The following is a 15,487-nucleotide window of genomic DNA, read 5'->3' as shown; positions in this document are numbered from 1 at the left end:
AAGACGACTGGCCAGCGAGGACAGCCTCATGGTAGTTTTTTCAATCGATGACAAACACACGCGCCCTCGCTGACTCTCGCCTTTATGCATCCCGACCATGACGTTCCACGTTGGCCGCCTTGTTTTCCCTCATCCCCCGTCCCCTGCAGCTACTGCGCGCTTAGCTCGTGTGCGGACCTTGCTGTACTTTCCTTTCGCCATCGGGGTCCTTCTGGTTTCCTTGATCGCAATCTCGGTTCATCTCTTGCGCCCACCCTCACTCTTCTTCTTGACATCCGCCCCTCGCTCTCCAGTGTCTCTCTCGTTTTGGACTATCGCTGGCACCGCACAAAGTCTCTCCGTCCTCCAGACCCGCTCGCAAGCTTTCGCACCCATTCTGCTTTGCACCTCTGCACATATTCGCCTCAGCCTCACTTCGCTCGATTTTTCTTCCGTGCTAGCGCTTCGTTGGTGCACCCTTGACGACGCCCCCCTTCCCCAACACAGACGCGCACAAGCACAATGGCGGAGACTGCAATTGCGTTCCGCTGCCAGGACTACGTCATGGTCGCTGCGGCCGGCCTCAACGCCTTCTACTACATCAAGATAACCGACGCGGAGGACAAGATTACGCAGCTTGACACACATCAGTTGGTCGCGTGCACTGGCGAGAACGGCCCTCGCGTGAACTTCACTGAATACGTCAAGCGCAACCTCATGCTCAACCGCATGCGTCAGCACGGGCGCCACAGCAGCTGCGATTCAACGGCGAACTTCATGCGCAACTGCCTCGCCAGTGCGATCCGCAGTCGCGAGGGGGCTTACCAGGTGAGCTGCCTCTTTGCCGGCTACGACATGCCGGTTTCCGAGGATGACAATGGTGCGGTGGGACCGCAGCTGTTTTACTTGGACTACCTCGGCACCCTGCAGGCTGTACCGTATGGTTGCCACGGCTACGGCGCTTGCTTTGTGACTGCTCTGCTAGATTGCCTCTGGCGTCCTGATTTGACCCAACAGGAGGGCCTTGAGCTCATGCAGAAGTGCTGCGATGAGGTGAAGCGCCGCGTCGTCATCAGCAACTCACACTTCTTTGTGAAGGCGGTGACGAAGAACGGAGTAGAGGTCATCACGGCGGTGCACTAGAGGACGATATGGGCGGCGAGCGACGAAAAAAAAACGCAAGCGCACGGAGCGCACAAAAACAGATGGGATCCGGGCGGCGCGGGAGAGAGACGGGAAGTGAACGGGGCGAGGTTGGAGGTATCGTTGAGGGACGACTGGCTTCGTAGCGCGGAGGGAGCGACGAAGAGCGCCGCTGTTGCTGTCCGTGTGTGTGGTCCATCTCCGGGTGTCTGTGCGCGTTCCTGCGTCGTTTCTTACCCCCTCCCTCCTCTCTCTCTCTCTCTCTCTCGTTGCGCGTGTGTGGCTAATTCGATGTAGCGAGGAAGCGAGAGGAACACAGCGGCAGAGGAGGAGCTTGAGAGAAGGGGATTGGGCGCAGGGTGATCGGTCTCTCTCTCTCTCTCTTTCGTTGTCTGCCTGTCTGCGGCTCCGTCTGTCGCATCGATCCTTTGTGTGTGCTCTGCTGCCTTTTCCTTCTTTTCCCTTGGTTTCTGGACGCTATTTGTATTTGAGACGCGCGTTGGCGCTATGGATGGGCCCAAAGAAAGCAGCAACAATAAAAACACGGACGAGCGAGGTGAGCGGACGAAGGCGAGGAACAACGACGCCCTTCGCGTTGTTGCACGGGTTCCGGTGATGCAGCTTTTCGAGCATCGAGGTCTTGCTTCCTTTGTGCCCCGTGCTCATTGAGGCGGACACCACCTCCCGGCAACGACGAGGCGGGGTGGGGAGGGATGGTCTTGCGTGTCAACCAGTGCATTCGGCGTCGTGTAACAAGCCCCTCCTCCTCTGTGGTGTAAAAAAGCTAGGCTGCACTTGGAGAAATGAGGCGCTGTGTGGATCACATGTGTATGCGCTTATGTATATGTATGTATGTATCTGCGCGTGTGTGGGTCGCGCACAGCGCTGCGAAGGGATTTCCACTTCCTGCCGACGTGGCAGCCTCTCGACGATGAAGCGGGTTCATGTGCCGCCGAACGAACACGTACCTCTCGCACGCCTCCCCTGCCGCCTATAACGCGGCCGCTTCTCGTCTTTTCGCCGTGCCTAGAGTCGCCGGCGTAGGTCCTCTGAAGGCTTGGTGTTCCACGCTGTGTGTGAGTGTGTGCACACATACCATCTTGCCCGCCACTACGTGCCGTTGCATGCGAGCTACAGAGCATCACTGCAGTAGCTGTTGTGCACTGGTGCCCAACGCCTTTGGCCGGCCTTTTCTCTTTGTTTCTAAGTAACTCACCGTGTGCTGCGCAGGGGCTTACTTTTTCAGTGACGTGCTGCATCTATGTCCTCCGAACACTGGGTTTTTTTTGGGCTACCGCCCTTCTTCACCGAGCAGCACTCATCGGCTACGCTGGACAGGCAGTGCACGCTGTGGTCGAACCTCCTTCTCGACCACGCCATCTACCACGCCCAGCGCACCGCCGGCGGCGATACCAACGCCCTTCTGCGCTTCTATACTACCCAGAGTGACATCTTCTACAACCCGGCTATCAACAAGCGTCTGAGCCCAGAGGGAGCTCACACGATGCTGCAGTCGCTCGTTGCACGCCACCCAAACCACGTTGTCATTGTCTCGGACGGCGGCCCCAGGGACTTCTCTGTGCTCGTGTGCACGACGGAGGATGGGTTCAAGGGGATGGAGGAGACGTTGCTGCGCTACATTCTTGACCACGGTGAGGTGCAGACGACGGCAATGCTCTCGAAAAAGGGTACAGTCATGACCTTTGACGAGCTCGCTAGCGGCGCAGCCCTCGGCTACGGGCAGACTCGCTCAGCGTATCTCGCGCGATTTTCCTCTGCTGCCGTTCCAGTTGCTGATGTCGGCCGCCTCTCCGAGGAGCAGGCGATTCGCATGTACTTGCACGCTCTGAACCGTCGCCCCGTGTCGGCGATGCGTCCCTTCAAGGTGACTCTCTTTAACCTCGACGGGACCGCAACACAGCCCTACCAAGGCGTCAAGTTCGGTGGCGAATAAGTGGCGAGGGGTGGCGCAGGCGTGAGCTTTAGTATGAGGCGGCTTGCGTGCGTGCGCACCTCACCTTCTCCCACTTGTCTTTGTTGCATGTGTGTGGGCGTCTGCCATGTGGCTGGTGCCGCGTGTGTGACGACGGAACTCAGCGCGTTGCCGTGCCCCCCCCCCGTCTGCTTGTTTGCGCACAGGTCCTTTTTTGCTGGCCCCGTTGCAACGGGACCAACAATTTTTGTGCCTGAAGAACGTCCATTGTGCCAACCAGACGGCGTTGCAAAAACAAAAAAGACAACACGAAAGGACGCGCACACTGCTCAGTGCAGATGGAGGAATGCGCAGCATGCGAATCGCTGGGGCGTGCTTGCAGTCGCGTTGCACACGTGCTGTAGGTCGCGGTCTCTTCGCTTTCCGTTTCTTTTACTTCTCCTTCTCTGCACTACCACTGTCTCCTGTGGAGGGACAGCGTTGCTCGTCATCGCTCCCCGTCACTGTATGCCTTGCATCGGCGCGCACTGCCTCGAAAACACCCTCTCGTTTTCTCTCACTCTTCTCTGTACCCTCTCAACTCCCCCCTCCCCGTCTACTCCCGGCGGCCAGTGCGTTCCGAAGAAGGGGGAGGACTGGCCTAGTCATGGCGCGGAGCTCTTCCCACTCCCCATTCTCTCCCTCTTTACGCCCCCTTCCTCCGCACATGCATTCCTGTTGGCGCAGCTCACGTGTACGGCTGTTTCCTTTCTTCCCCCTCTTTCTTTTTCTGCGGCAGAGGACCTTGCGCGTCATCTGGAGCTACTCGATAATACCGTGAGGAGGCGAAGGAGAAAGTCGCGCGCTCGCTCTCGCATCTTCTTGACTTGTTTTTATGCGTGTGCTTATCACGCGCTCTACTTGCGGAGAAGACTGTCACGCATACGCACATATACATATACATACTTATCTCCGTCTGGTATCTCTGCTGTCCTTCTATTCCCTTGCTAAAACGTCTATGTGCGTGTCTGTGCGTGCATGTGTTGTCACACGTCTCCTCTCCGCTTCTCTTATCCCAACACTGTACTTCGCTCTAACCGACGCCGTCGCCACATGATCCGGACCACAGCCGCAGCGGCGCGTCTGCCACAGAGCACGCAGGGGTGGGTGCCACTGATGCGACGAGCGCTTGAGTTTCCTATCGATTCGGTCACCTTCCCGTCTCATTTCTACCTCCACACCGTCACCAACGGCACCGCCTCAACTGTTGGCTTCTCACCGCAAAAAGAGCCAGTGGGGCTGACGGCGCTGCGCCAGTGTGCCGTGCTCGTACTGCTCTCCCCCGCAGCGACGGGGAACGGCTTTCAGGATATGTGCATCACGCTGACGAAGCGCACTGCGACGATGGGCTCACACAAGAGCGAAATGAGCTTCCCGGGTGGCCACGTCGATGACGACGAGACGCTACGCAACGCAGCACAGCGTGAGACGCTGGAGGAGGTGGGCCTCCCGCCATCTGAGTACGAAATTATTGGGTCTCTAACGCCGATTACCACGAACGCACTAAGCGCGCGTGTGACGCCGTTTGTGGCTGTCGCCACTAGTCCTGCGCAGCCATACCGCGCGAGCCCCGTCGAGGTCGATTCCATTCACTACCTTCACATGTCGATGCTGCTGTTGAGTGCGTCGACGGGGCACGCACGGGTCATCAAGTACCGCTCCTTCACTAGCGATCGACCGTGCTTTTTCCCCTGCTTCTTTGCCAGCCCTGCTCAGACGGTCGTCTCCTCTGCGGTTTGTCGGTCTCCTAAGGCGACTGGGGTGGCGGATGACTGCGGCTTCGATCCGATGCTGCCAGAGGACTTTCCGGGTGAGCTGGTCTGGGGCCTTACTTCCTTTGTGACTTGTGAACTCGTGGCTCGCGTCGCCAAGGCCATCATGGACGGCCCGGAAGCGAACTCGGCAGCAGCGGTGAACGCACTCCTGACGCCTTCGAACGTGGTAGCGCGCGACCCTCTTGCGGGCTCGCTGCAATGAGCGGAGTTCTCCACTCAGCCCATACCGGGCTCCGCCAACTGAACGCTGAGGCCTGCGCTGTAATTGTACGCGAATCGTGGACACGGGCCTCTTGTCCGCTATGTGTGTGTGTGTGTGTATGTATGTGTGTATGTGTGCGTGGCTCCCGATTTTTGGTTGTCTTCTTCGTGTTCTTTTCCTGGCACCCGTGTCTCTCTTTCTCTTTCTCTGTGCTGGCCTGTCGAGAATCCCCTCACCAGAGCGGCAGAACCGGATGGGAAAGCGATGGCGGTGATGGACGCCTCAAGACGGGAGGGGACGAAAGGGCAGAAGAACCGCACCTCAGTGTCGACACGTGAACAATGAAACAGCAGCAACCGAAGCGGCATGGCGCCTACTGCACGAAGTCCGTACCCCTCGCGCGTCTATGACGGGCGTGAAAGGATGAGTTTGCTGTACGCAATGACGGATGCCACATCCTTTTTTGTTATTGCTTGTTGCATGTTCGCGCTGGATGCGAGCTCGAGCGCGCCCCTCCACCGTCCACCGCCGCTTCTCCTTTCGTCTTTTCGTTTGGTCTCTGCTTTCACACTACATGTGCTGGAGCACTACCGGGGGACGCTGACTGCATGGCTACGGGAAGTAGCGCCCACCCGCAGCTTCACACCATTCCAGTTCCGCGGCACACGTTGTCCGCGCACATACTCGTGCACCGTCGCACCAGAGCATTCGAAACACGCAGAAAACAAAGGGCACCCAAGGGCGCTTTGATGAGGCGCCGTGAGGCGGAGTCTGCCGCCCGCTTCTATATGGCGGGTATGCTAGTGGTCTTGCTTGGCCTACTCCTCTCCTGCGGCTACAGCTTCGGTCTTTTTCACTCACCGGACGAGGTGGAGCAGCTAAACGCCGCTATTCGCGCCGTGGAAGGGAGACGGGTAGCGTTGCTGCTGGATTCAGTGGTCTCGAATGGGACCCGCTTCGACGGCAAGGGCCACATGCACCCTCTCTACGCGCTCACGTGCGTCCAGGAAGAGGAGACGGAGGAGGCGCGGCGCATGATCCGCAACGTTGCGCGCCGGTTCCGCACCGAGCCGATTGACATCGGCTACGCCCACCACCCTTTGACCGCCGCTTACCGGCACCGCCGCTACGCCGTAGCGCAGGCACTTATTGAAGAGTGGCGGCGTCCCGTGCCTGACGCGAGCGACGAAGAAGCGGTCATGGACGAGGTGTACGCCTCTTCCCTCACAGTGTCGGAGCTTCAGCGTGTGGACCCGAGTGTGCACGTGTACTGCCGCGACGTGGATGCGGTACGATGTCGTGCGCTCGATCCCGAGCGTATCCGCGACGCGTCGAACAGCCACCTTGAGGCCGCCTACAGGCGGCGTTTTGGCCAAACACAGGAGCTGCCGGCTGTGACGCCGTACCGCGACACAGACATGCCATCGAAGATAGTAGCCCCCGCATCGACGCTTCGGGCTGCGTTCTGGGACGATCCGTTCCGGCCAGTCGTGCCCGACCTGCTGCCCCCGCGCACCGCGATGGTGATGAACCCTGGCTACTTTGACAACGTGCTGGATCAGCTCTCCTACACGCTGCTAGGACACATGGAAGGATCGTCGACGGCGGTGGCGTTTGGCTTGTTCGCCATGTGCACAATATGCTTATTCCTCGGTACGTGGTGTGCAGGCGTGTCCTACTGGTTGCTGCACTGCACCTGAGTACACACGCACCAGCGCACACCTCTCCATCTACACCGCCCACACTCAACAGCAAGGTGGTGACGCAACGTATGCGGCCAGAACGAGAGAGTTCATTGCAGGAAATGAAAAGCAGCAGCTGCACAGTACACACTTTCACTGAGGCGGCTGCCATATCGTGAGCCCATCGACGCAACCGCAGCGTCCATCTGCTACTGGAGCGGGAGACAAAGTCGCACACATTCACAGGAAACGCCACTGGAGGGGAGAGGCGTCGTCCCCAGCCTTCGACATGTCCGTCAGAACTCGCCAGCATTGTGCGTTGTTTCGCCTCATGGCGCTTCCCTTCTCTGGGTTCGTTGGCACTGCTTCCCTCTCCCTCTCTCTGTTCCGTCGCTGCTGTCTCCTGTTGTCTCAGCAGCTCCAGGAGCGTGCACACGCACACACACACACACACACACAATCGTTGACGTTTTGCCACCGAACGATGGCGTCGTCCGCGACCTCGTCCAGCAGTCCGGATGACAAGATTGTGAACCTGCTCGCCATCGCGCTTCAAAAGATGGACGACTTCAAGGGCAAGAGTGCGGACGCGAGGCGCTATGCGTCGCAGGTCGTTGCGGCGGTGCGTGCAAACAACAACACGGAGGAGGAATTCAGAGACCAGATCATTTGCATTGTCGCCAACGTCAAGAACTTGAGCGGGGAGCTGGGCGCGGGGTCCCAGGAGAGGAAAGCTGGCATATCCGCTGCGGAGCTCGCGACAATGGACGCCAACGCGATGCGCTCGCAACTGCAGAAGAGAACGATGGCGGCAACGTTTCGTAAGCGCGCTCGTGAGCAGACCAACGTTGACAAGACTTCCCTGCACTGCACCAAGTGCGGACTGGTGCGTCGCGATCGACTCAACATCAACGAGCTTGCCCTCGACTCGGAGGAGAGCGGGTCCCACTTCGACTACAACTTTGACAATTCCTGTGCCTGCTCTCACTCCAGCGATGACGAGCGGAGCAGCTCAGGTGATGAGGAGGACGATGAAACGGCGATGTCGAAGGGCAGCTGCGCCACGGCATCCGACAAGCACAGCGACTAATTCACTGCTGCCGTCGTCTCTCCTTCATCATTAACGCGATGGCGGTGTTGGTGGTGGTACAGACGACGTCCAGCACCGCACCTGCTAGGTGCCCCTCCCACCTCCTTCATGTGAAGTCTTTTGAGCGCCAGCGACCGTGCCTGCGCTCGCGGCCGGACTTGCCGTGTGCGCCGTGATGGGTCACGGAGAGCGTGCCCCGCCGCAGCCATTGTTGCGATGACACCAAACGGAGGAGAAACGAGGACACAAGAACAGCATGGCCACTTTAGATAAGCCTCACGAGGGGAGGCGTGCATTGACAAATCTCGAGGATCTCTTCTCGAGCTCAATGCGACTTCACCATACTCATTGGGTTTCCATAGCGGGAGCCGCAGAGAGAGAGAGAGGGACTGTGCATGCGTATGTATGTACGTGTGTGTGTGTGTGGTCGTACTAACTGGATGCGAAAAAGTTGTGAGACGGAGAGGCATCACCCACACCCACACAGATAGACTGCCATGCGCGTGTGGTCTAGCTCGCCCTTCTTTCTCTTCGTTCTGAAACGCCCCGCCTTTCGCCGATGCCCGCAAACTGCCACTTCTCACTCCTCACCTTTTCCTTGTTCTGCCCTGGCGGGCACCCGCCTGCGTGGGAGCGGTCTTACAGCGTGTTGACTTCTCCTCTCCGGTCCAGAAGAGAAACGAAAGGAGAGCAAGCGCTGCTTTCACGGAAGGCGCTCGAGAGCTCCTTCTCCATTCCGAGCCAAGCTTGACCGCGCGAAAAGCAAGCGAAGCGGAGCGAGGGGAGGGCTGTCATCTGCCCCATACGTCTCAGTCTCTGTAGCAGGAAGCTGTAGACCTTCCCGCGCACCCATATCTACGTGGGCGCACGCAGCAACAACGTCCCCCTCAGTGTACGCTCACACACACACATACACCAGCTCACACGATTCAATATAGACGCATAGACGTGGTAGAACAGGCTGACACATAGCTCATGGAGCAGCACACACGCATACGCACACACACATAGACACACAGATCCGTTGTATTTTTTGGCAATGGTGCATGCGCGCCAGTGTGATACAATGGCGGACATCTACGCGGTTGCTCAGAACCTCATCGAGGAATTAAGGACGAATCTTGCAGAGCTGAGGCGGTCGCCAGACGTTCAGGCGCGCCTTCAACGCACAGCCGCCCGTAAGATAGGGGCAGAGCGTGCAAGATGTCACAGCCACTACCCAGGCTTCCAGAGCACTGCCGAGAAGCCAAGGCTCTGCTTCTTGCCACTGACCACGGCACCAACGACACACGTAGCGTTTTCCCATGATTTTTGCCGCAGTGAGGAGGCGGCCATCGAGCCCGACGGCAACGGCGCTTTGACCACTGTGACCGCAACGCCATGCACGCGAAGCTGCTCGCGCTCCACGGTGACAAAGGCGACGCCCTCTAGCGGCACGTCCCTACTATCAGGCAACACCACGGGAGTGGCGCTCACCACTCGCCCCCAAATCCTAGCATCACAATCCGTCAAGGCGGTCAAAGGGCAGAACTCTCCAGCCCGAGAACCAGCGGGTCACGTCAAACATGTAGCCGCTGCTGGGGAGCCGAGGGCGGGGGATGGCACGACCGCTGCCAATGCTGCTTCATCAGAAGCCCACACTGATTCAGCCACAACGGCATGGTGCATGCCCTTCTCGGGGGTCTCGCGGCCGCTGGTTGATCTGAGGCGACTCACCCCACTTGCACGGCAGCTCTACACCGACATGCAGCGTCGCGCTGCGGCCATGCCAGCTGCATCCCCATCGGCCGAGTGGCGTCGCCGCACGGCGGGTCCACAGGATGCCGAGGTGCGCCGCGCGGTGCGGGACTATCTCTATCGCATGAACATCATTTCTGTCATGGAGGCCGAGGACACATCCGTGACGGCGCCTCACGTCTTCAGAGACGCCGTCTTGAACGGAACTGCGCTGTGCCAGCTTGTCGCAACCCTGAGAGAGGGCGGCGAACCATCGCTTTCTGATCCAGTCCTGTGTCGCTGCCCCCGCACACTCAACGAAGTGCGCGTAAACTACGCGGTAGCGCTTGGCGCCCTGCGTAGCACCCCGAGTACAGCGCAAGAGCTGATGCCTCGTGCTGCTTGGACGATGACGCCGGAGGAGGTTTACCTGCGCGCCTCTCCGACGGCGTTGCTATCTCTCTTTGTGCACCTCATTTCCACCTACCTGCCCGCTCCAGAGGAACTGCCTGTATGGAAGCAGCACATGTGCTGGCAGCCGCCCGCCGACGCTGCCGACTACGCGCCTGTTCCACCCACCGAGCTTGCCGCCATGGAGGCGGGATGTTGCCGTTTTCTGCACACATGGGGAGTGCTGCCTGACGGCTCCGTCTATCAGTTGCCTGGGGATGAGTGTCTCCTACCCATCGCGACGGCCGCGCCGTACATGGCGAAGTGGTCCCGATTTGTCGTTCGGTCGGTGGCGCCGTCGTCTATCAGCGTGCCGTCGGTGTGGCCATTTCTATGCAACGGCGTGCTGCTCGTGCTGCTTGCTCGGCGCAGCGGAGTGGAAGCGGCAGCGAAGGAGGCTGCCTCATCCCCCGCTCTGCAGCCCTTCTTCGCGAATCCCCGCACTGCAGCCTGCTGCGTCGCCAACATCACCAGCGCCCTGCACAGCTTTCAGACCGCATCGACAAAAAAGTTGCCGCTCTCGCTCATCTCCGAGGAGTCCGTGGCGGCCGTCATCCGAGGTGATCGGGTGCACATCCTCCATCTCCTACTGCACGTACGTGCTGCTGTGGAGGGCACACCGCAGCCACCTGGCGTGCGCTCTGCGCTGCTGAGCAAGGATGCGGTGGCGGAAGCAGGCTGCACGCCTGCCAAGGTCTCGGGTCGCGCACCCGACGGTGAAGGTGTCGCGGCATCGTCGACATCTTCGTGGCCGTCAGCTTCATTGGCGCAGACGCCGTCCACTGTCGCTAAAGCTGCTCTCCGCCGGAGTGCGCCGCCGTCACCAGCACACCGCTCGTTGAGCCCCCGTCGTGTCCCGGCCATCGCGAGCAGCAGCTCTGGTATTCTCCGTCGCGAAGCGGTGCCTGCAGATGAGCCACAAGGCCGTAGGGGGCTGTGTAGGTGGCTGCGCCAGCAGCTGGGGACCGAGTATCGCTACACCGCTGCGGATGAGTCCTTTGTCTTTGACGCTGCCACCTTCTCCTGGCGGCACCCCTGCCTGCTCTTCTCCGACGGCGTTGTTCTCGCCTACCTGATTAGGCGATTGGAGCGCCGCCGCTGCTCGTTTCTCGACTGTGTGCACCCCACTTCCAAGAAGTCCGCGAAGCTTTTCAACGTACGGCGCTGCCTCGAATTCCTCCGCTTCAATGCCGGCGTTGTCTTCGACGTCCTCTTGCTGGACGAGGCGCTGACGGAAGGTAGGGTAGAGGGTGTTGTATCCGTGCTGCAGGGGATGCGCCGTCATTACTGCTTGACGAACGTGCGACGCTCGCACCATGATGCATGATTTGATCTGCGCAGCACACGTTGTCGATCTTCCTTGCCTTTTCTCCCGTTCCACCTGGTGCTTCGCGGTTTTTCGTGCATGCGAGAGAAGGCGGTACTGCTTCATCGATGGGCGTCAAGCTTTCACAGCCCCCTCCCCCAACGTTCTTCTGGCTAGACGCCAACGAGGCGCTCCGGTGCATCTCGGCTGGATGCCTCGGTGGTGTTACCCAATCGACTCACCACACCGCTTTTTTTCTTGGCTGCGCTGATATGGTCGAGCTCGAAGAGGTGGTGCGACAGACGCTGCTGCTGCTGTCACCGATAGCTACGCTTTACTTTTACACGTGCACTGCGTTGCTCCCACGCTGCTCCCTTGTCGCGAGCAACCAACAGCGGAGGTGTTTAGTGTGTGTATGTGTGTGTGGGGGGGGGGGTGGCGCACATTCTTGTTGCTACCCGCCAACCTCTGCGTACGCTCCCTAACTGCGTCGTGCAGTGTACCTTGTCTCTGGCCGCTTCCCCACGACGGCTCGTTCTCGGACTGTCGTACTCTCTCCCTACCCTTTTATTCCGCCTCCGCACCTCACTGCTCTGCAATGCGGGAACACTTGCGCCCCTCGAGAAAAAATAAAACGAAAATGAAACGCCGTCGTTTGCCGTCGGGCTCCTGCGCGTTGCACTCATGTGCGCTGCCGCCTTCACGCAGATGAGCACTCGCCACATCGTCCCTCTCTCTGCCTCTCCTCTGCCTTGCGCTCTCAGTCTATCGCCATCTGCACGCGGCCCTCTTTTCTTTTCGTGTGTGTGTGTTATCCTCTATGCGCACCCCAAACTCAGAACTTGGCAACACGAGCGCACTCCTCTGTTTCCTTTCCCTTCCCAACCACCACTCTGTTCGACGATCATGTACGCCGGTATTGACATTGGTACCTCGGGCATCAAGATTGCCTTGATGAGGAGTGACGGGCAAATCGCCGACAGTGCCTCTGCCCCCCTGACGGTGTCCAGCCCGCACCCGCTGTGGAATGAGCAGGACCCTGACTCGTGGTGGATGGCCATCAATAGCGCCATGAACGTGCTCAAGAAGCGCCAGGACATGAGCAGCGTCCGCGCGATTGGCCTGTCGGGCCAGATGCACGGTGCCACGCTCCTCGACAAGAACCACAAGGTGCTGCGTCCGTGCATCCTCTGGTGCGACGGCCGCTGCTACCGTGAGTGCGAGGAGCTCGAGAAGGCAGTGCCCAAGTCGCGCGAAATCACCGGTAACCTGATGATGCCCGGCTTTACAGCTGGTAAGCTTCTGTGGGTCAAGAAGCACGAGCCGGAGATCTTCGCCAAGGTAAACAAAGTGCTGCTCCCGAAAGACTACGTCCGCTTCCTCATGACTGGCGACTTTGCCTCTGAGATGTCGGACTCCTCCGGGTCCATGTGGATGGACACAGGCAAGCGCGACTGGAATGATGACATTCTGCGCGCGACCGGGCTTAGCCGCGCCAATATGCCGAAGCTGTATGAGGGGTCGGAGATTACCGGCAAGCTGTCGGCGGACGTGGCGAAGCGCTGGAACATGAACTGCGTGCCAGTGGTGGGCGGTGGCGGCGACAATGAAGCCGGCGCTGTCGGTGCAGGTCTCTTCAAGCCGGGCCAGGCGATGCTGTCCCTCGGAACGTCGGGCGTGTACTTTGTCGTCTCTGACGGCTTCCACTACAACACGAAGGAGGCGGTCCACAGCTTCTGCCACGCGCTTCCGGAGCGCTGGCACCTGATGTCGGTCATCCTCAGCTGCGCTGTGTGCCTGGAGTGGGCTGCGAAGCTAACAAGGTGCAGGAGCGTCGACGAATTCGTGGGCGAAGCGATGACGGCGAAGAACTTCGATGAGCGTCCCTTGTACTTCCTGCCCCACCTCGCCGGCGAGCGCACGCCGCACAACAACCCGAACGCGAAGGGCGTCTTCTTTGGCCTCACCTCCCACCACAGCCGCCCAGAGCTGGCGCGCGCGGTGCTGGAGGGCGTGAGCTTTGCCATGTCTCAGGGCATGGACGCCGTGCACCGCTGCGGTGTGGAGCCGAGCAATATTGCCCTCATCGGCGGCGGCTCGCGCAGCCGCTTCTGGCGCCAGATGCTGGCCGATGTCAGCGGCTACCCGATGGACTACTGCATCGGCTCGGAGGTGGGCCCTGCCCTCGGCGCCTGCCGCCTCGCACAAATTGCCGTAGAGAAGCGCCCCCTGGAGGAGCTACTGCCTTGCCTGCCGCTGAAGGAGACTCACATGCCCGACATGAAGAAGCACGAGCAGTACAAGAAACGCCGCGTGATCTACGACGAGCTGTACAAGCAGCTGAAACCCATCATGAACGCCAAGCTGTAAGTTGCACACCGGTGCGTCCGACAACATTCCGTGAGTGCACCGCAAATTCCCCCTTTTTTTTGTGTGTCGTGCCGTTGGCCGGCTTCCGTCTCTCTTCTCTTTTCTGCTTCTGTTCCCCTCGTAACCCCCCTGATGACGTCGGGCCCATGTCAGCGCGTGACATCTCAGGATCCAGTACCAAATCGATGGTAAGGCCACGGCAGTGCCTATCCCCTCCATGTGCGGAACCACCTCTGGTGGGTGACAGGGTCCAGTATCTGCGACGTGGGGAGGTCAGAGCAATGTGCCGCTAGGGATGCTTGTGGTCAGGTCCTGGATGGTGCTGCGCCGGAGAGACCTGCGGCAGCGAGCACGCTTGTACCATCCATGTGATGGGCAGATTGCCAGCGTGGCTTGGACGCGTCTCTCACCTCCCGGTTCTCACACTGCCTACTGGTGGTGGGGAGCGCGGGTGCCACCCCACGAGGAGGGGGAAGGCACCAGAGGTGGCGGCCGGCGTGATTGGAGGGGCGGCTGCGAGCCGACCTGCGAGGCGGCCGTGATGTGTAGAGTATGTGGGCCGGAGCCGTGCACCGGTGGCCGCGTCGTCGCGCTGCTGTAACGCGCGTTTCCAGCGCCGCCTCGCACCAGGCGATGGGGCGTGTGGCAGGGCCGCTGTGGTGTGGAGCTGAGCTCGTGCTGTAGGGCAGAGAGCGGACACACTGAAGAAACAGCAAACCGCCTCGACTAGGTCGAGAGCCTTCACACACATACACACATAGAGCTACCCAGTCCGCCGAACGCGTCAATGCGTGATCACAGGCTTCGTGGCACTACACACCGTAGGTGCTGCTTTAGAGGCTTCCCGTCTTTGGCAGGGGCGAGAGACAGTCGGGCAGGGGCGCGGAGGAGAAGGTGGAACGGTATTCGTCATGCGCTCCCCGCATCAACTCACTCACGGAGTCCCTCTCTTGTGCCGGACACAGGGACACAACGCCCACCACCCTGTGTGGACCGATGCCCATATGAATTCGATTCGACCTTCTTCCGTGGTGAAGTCTGGCCGGCACGTGACGTTTGAAGGCGGGGCTCTCGAACAGACGAAGAACGCGCACACAAAAGGATATCAGACCAGCATTCTTCAGGTGGGATTCGTGGAGTTGTCGCTGTGACTTACGGATCACGAGGCAGGGATCCGAGGCTCCTGTGGCTGCGTATTCTCTCCCCCACCTTCCTCAGCCGCCGGTGATATCGGACCTTTGCGTGTTTCTTGTTGCTGTTCAGCCCGTAGTTCATGACCTCTCTTTTCTCGTTTGTATTGTTCCAAGCGTGGGCCATGTGCGGAGACGGCACCGTGTGGTGTTGCGTGGGTGCCTGCACATGGATGAGCGGCGGTTCAGCAGAGAGGGAGAGCACACCGCCCTATGAAGGCCATCGCCAGAGTTTTTGGACACTCGATACGAGACCAAAAGGTAACACACAAACTCCACCAAAAGACATGCGGAAGCATTCTCTCGCTGAGCAGCAGGTTCAACTCCATGTTCAGCAGACCGCCTCAACCTTTCTGTCTCTCTTTACTTTCTGACTTTTCGGGTCTTTCCTTTCCCTCTCTGCCCTCTTTCCCGTTTCACTTTCCTCCTAAAACGATTTCTTACCGCTCACACTTCTTTGTCTTCTGTTTGTGCTTTCATGTTTTTTTTTTTGTTGTCTTCCGTTTGCGAACGTCTTCGCCCTCCCTTCCTCGCCCCTACTCTTTCTGGACCTCACTTCCTCTTCTCGACGGCTCCGCGCCCCTTTGAAGATTCACCTGACCACGGTCCGTG

The 15,487-nt window shown here is 59.5% G+C and overlaps 7 protein-coding genes across 7 annotated transcripts; all 7 read left to right on the top strand.

Moving 5' to 3' along the window:
* Window positions 1–501: 501 nt before the first annotated feature.
* Window positions 502–1,122, top strand: LMJF_36_0320 (putative proteasome beta 2 subunit; the record flags this gene model as incomplete). Its single annotated transcript, XM_001686550.1, has 1 exon — window positions 502–1,122. The coding sequence occupies one exon, from the start codon at window positions 502–504 to the stop codon at window positions 1,120–1,122; it is 621 nt and encodes a 206-aa protein (XP_001686602.1).
* Window positions 1,123–2,383: 1,261 nt separating this feature from the next.
* Window positions 2,384–3,076, top strand: LMJF_36_0310 (putative dolicholphosphate-mannose synthase; the record flags this gene model as incomplete). The annotated part of the gene is made up of 1 exon (XM_001686549.1): window positions 2,384–3,076. One exon carries the CDS (start codon window positions 2,384–2,386, stop codon window positions 3,074–3,076), a length of 693 nt encoding a protein of 230 aa, XP_001686601.1.
* Window positions 3,077–4,072: 996 nt separating this feature from the next.
* On the top strand, window positions 4,073–5,071 carry LMJF_36_0300 (conserved NUDIX hydrolase protein; the record flags this gene model as incomplete). The annotated part of the gene is made up of 1 exon (XM_001686548.1): window positions 4,073–5,071. One exon carries the CDS (start codon window positions 4,073–4,075, stop codon window positions 5,069–5,071), a length of 999 nt encoding a protein of 332 aa, XP_001686600.1.
* Window positions 5,072–5,820: 749 nt separating this feature from the next.
* On the top strand, window positions 5,821–6,771 carry LMJF_36_0290 (conserved hypothetical protein; the record flags this gene model as incomplete). Its single annotated transcript, XM_001686547.1, has 1 exon — window positions 5,821–6,771. One exon carries the CDS (start codon window positions 5,821–5,823, stop codon window positions 6,769–6,771), a length of 951 nt encoding a protein of 316 aa, XP_001686599.1.
* Window positions 6,772–7,084: 313 nt separating this feature from the next.
* LMJF_36_0280 (conserved hypothetical protein) lies at window positions 7,085–7,843 on the top strand (the record flags this gene model as incomplete). The annotated part of the gene is made up of 1 exon (XM_001686546.1): window positions 7,085–7,843. The coding sequence occupies one exon, from the start codon at window positions 7,085–7,087 to the stop codon at window positions 7,841–7,843; it is 759 nt and encodes a 252-aa protein (XP_001686598.1).
* A 1,039-nt stretch (window positions 7,844–8,882) lies between these two features.
* LMJF_36_0270 (conserved hypothetical protein) lies at window positions 8,883–11,336 on the top strand (the record flags this gene model as incomplete). The annotated part of the gene is made up of 1 exon (XM_001686545.1): window positions 8,883–11,336. One exon carries the CDS (start codon window positions 8,883–8,885, stop codon window positions 11,334–11,336), a length of 2,454 nt encoding a protein of 817 aa, XP_001686597.1.
* An 885-nt stretch (window positions 11,337–12,221) lies between these two features.
* Window positions 12,222–13,685, top strand: LMJF_36_0260 (putative xylulokinase; the record flags this gene model as incomplete). The annotated part of the gene is made up of 1 exon (XM_001686544.1): window positions 12,222–13,685. One exon carries the CDS (start codon window positions 12,222–12,224, stop codon window positions 13,683–13,685), a length of 1,464 nt encoding a protein of 487 aa, XP_001686596.1.
* Between the last annotated feature and the right edge of the window lie 1,802 nt (window positions 13,686–15,487).

Source organism: Leishmania major, chromosome 36, assembly GCF_000002725.2.
Source record: "Leishmania major strain Friedlin complete genome, chromosome 36".
In the NCBI taxonomy this organism is placed as follows: Eukaryota; Euglenozoa; class Kinetoplastea; order Trypanosomatida; family Trypanosomatidae; genus Leishmania; species Leishmania major.
Note: the sequence above shows the minus strand (reverse complement) of the source record. Positions and strands in the feature narration are given on the sequence as shown.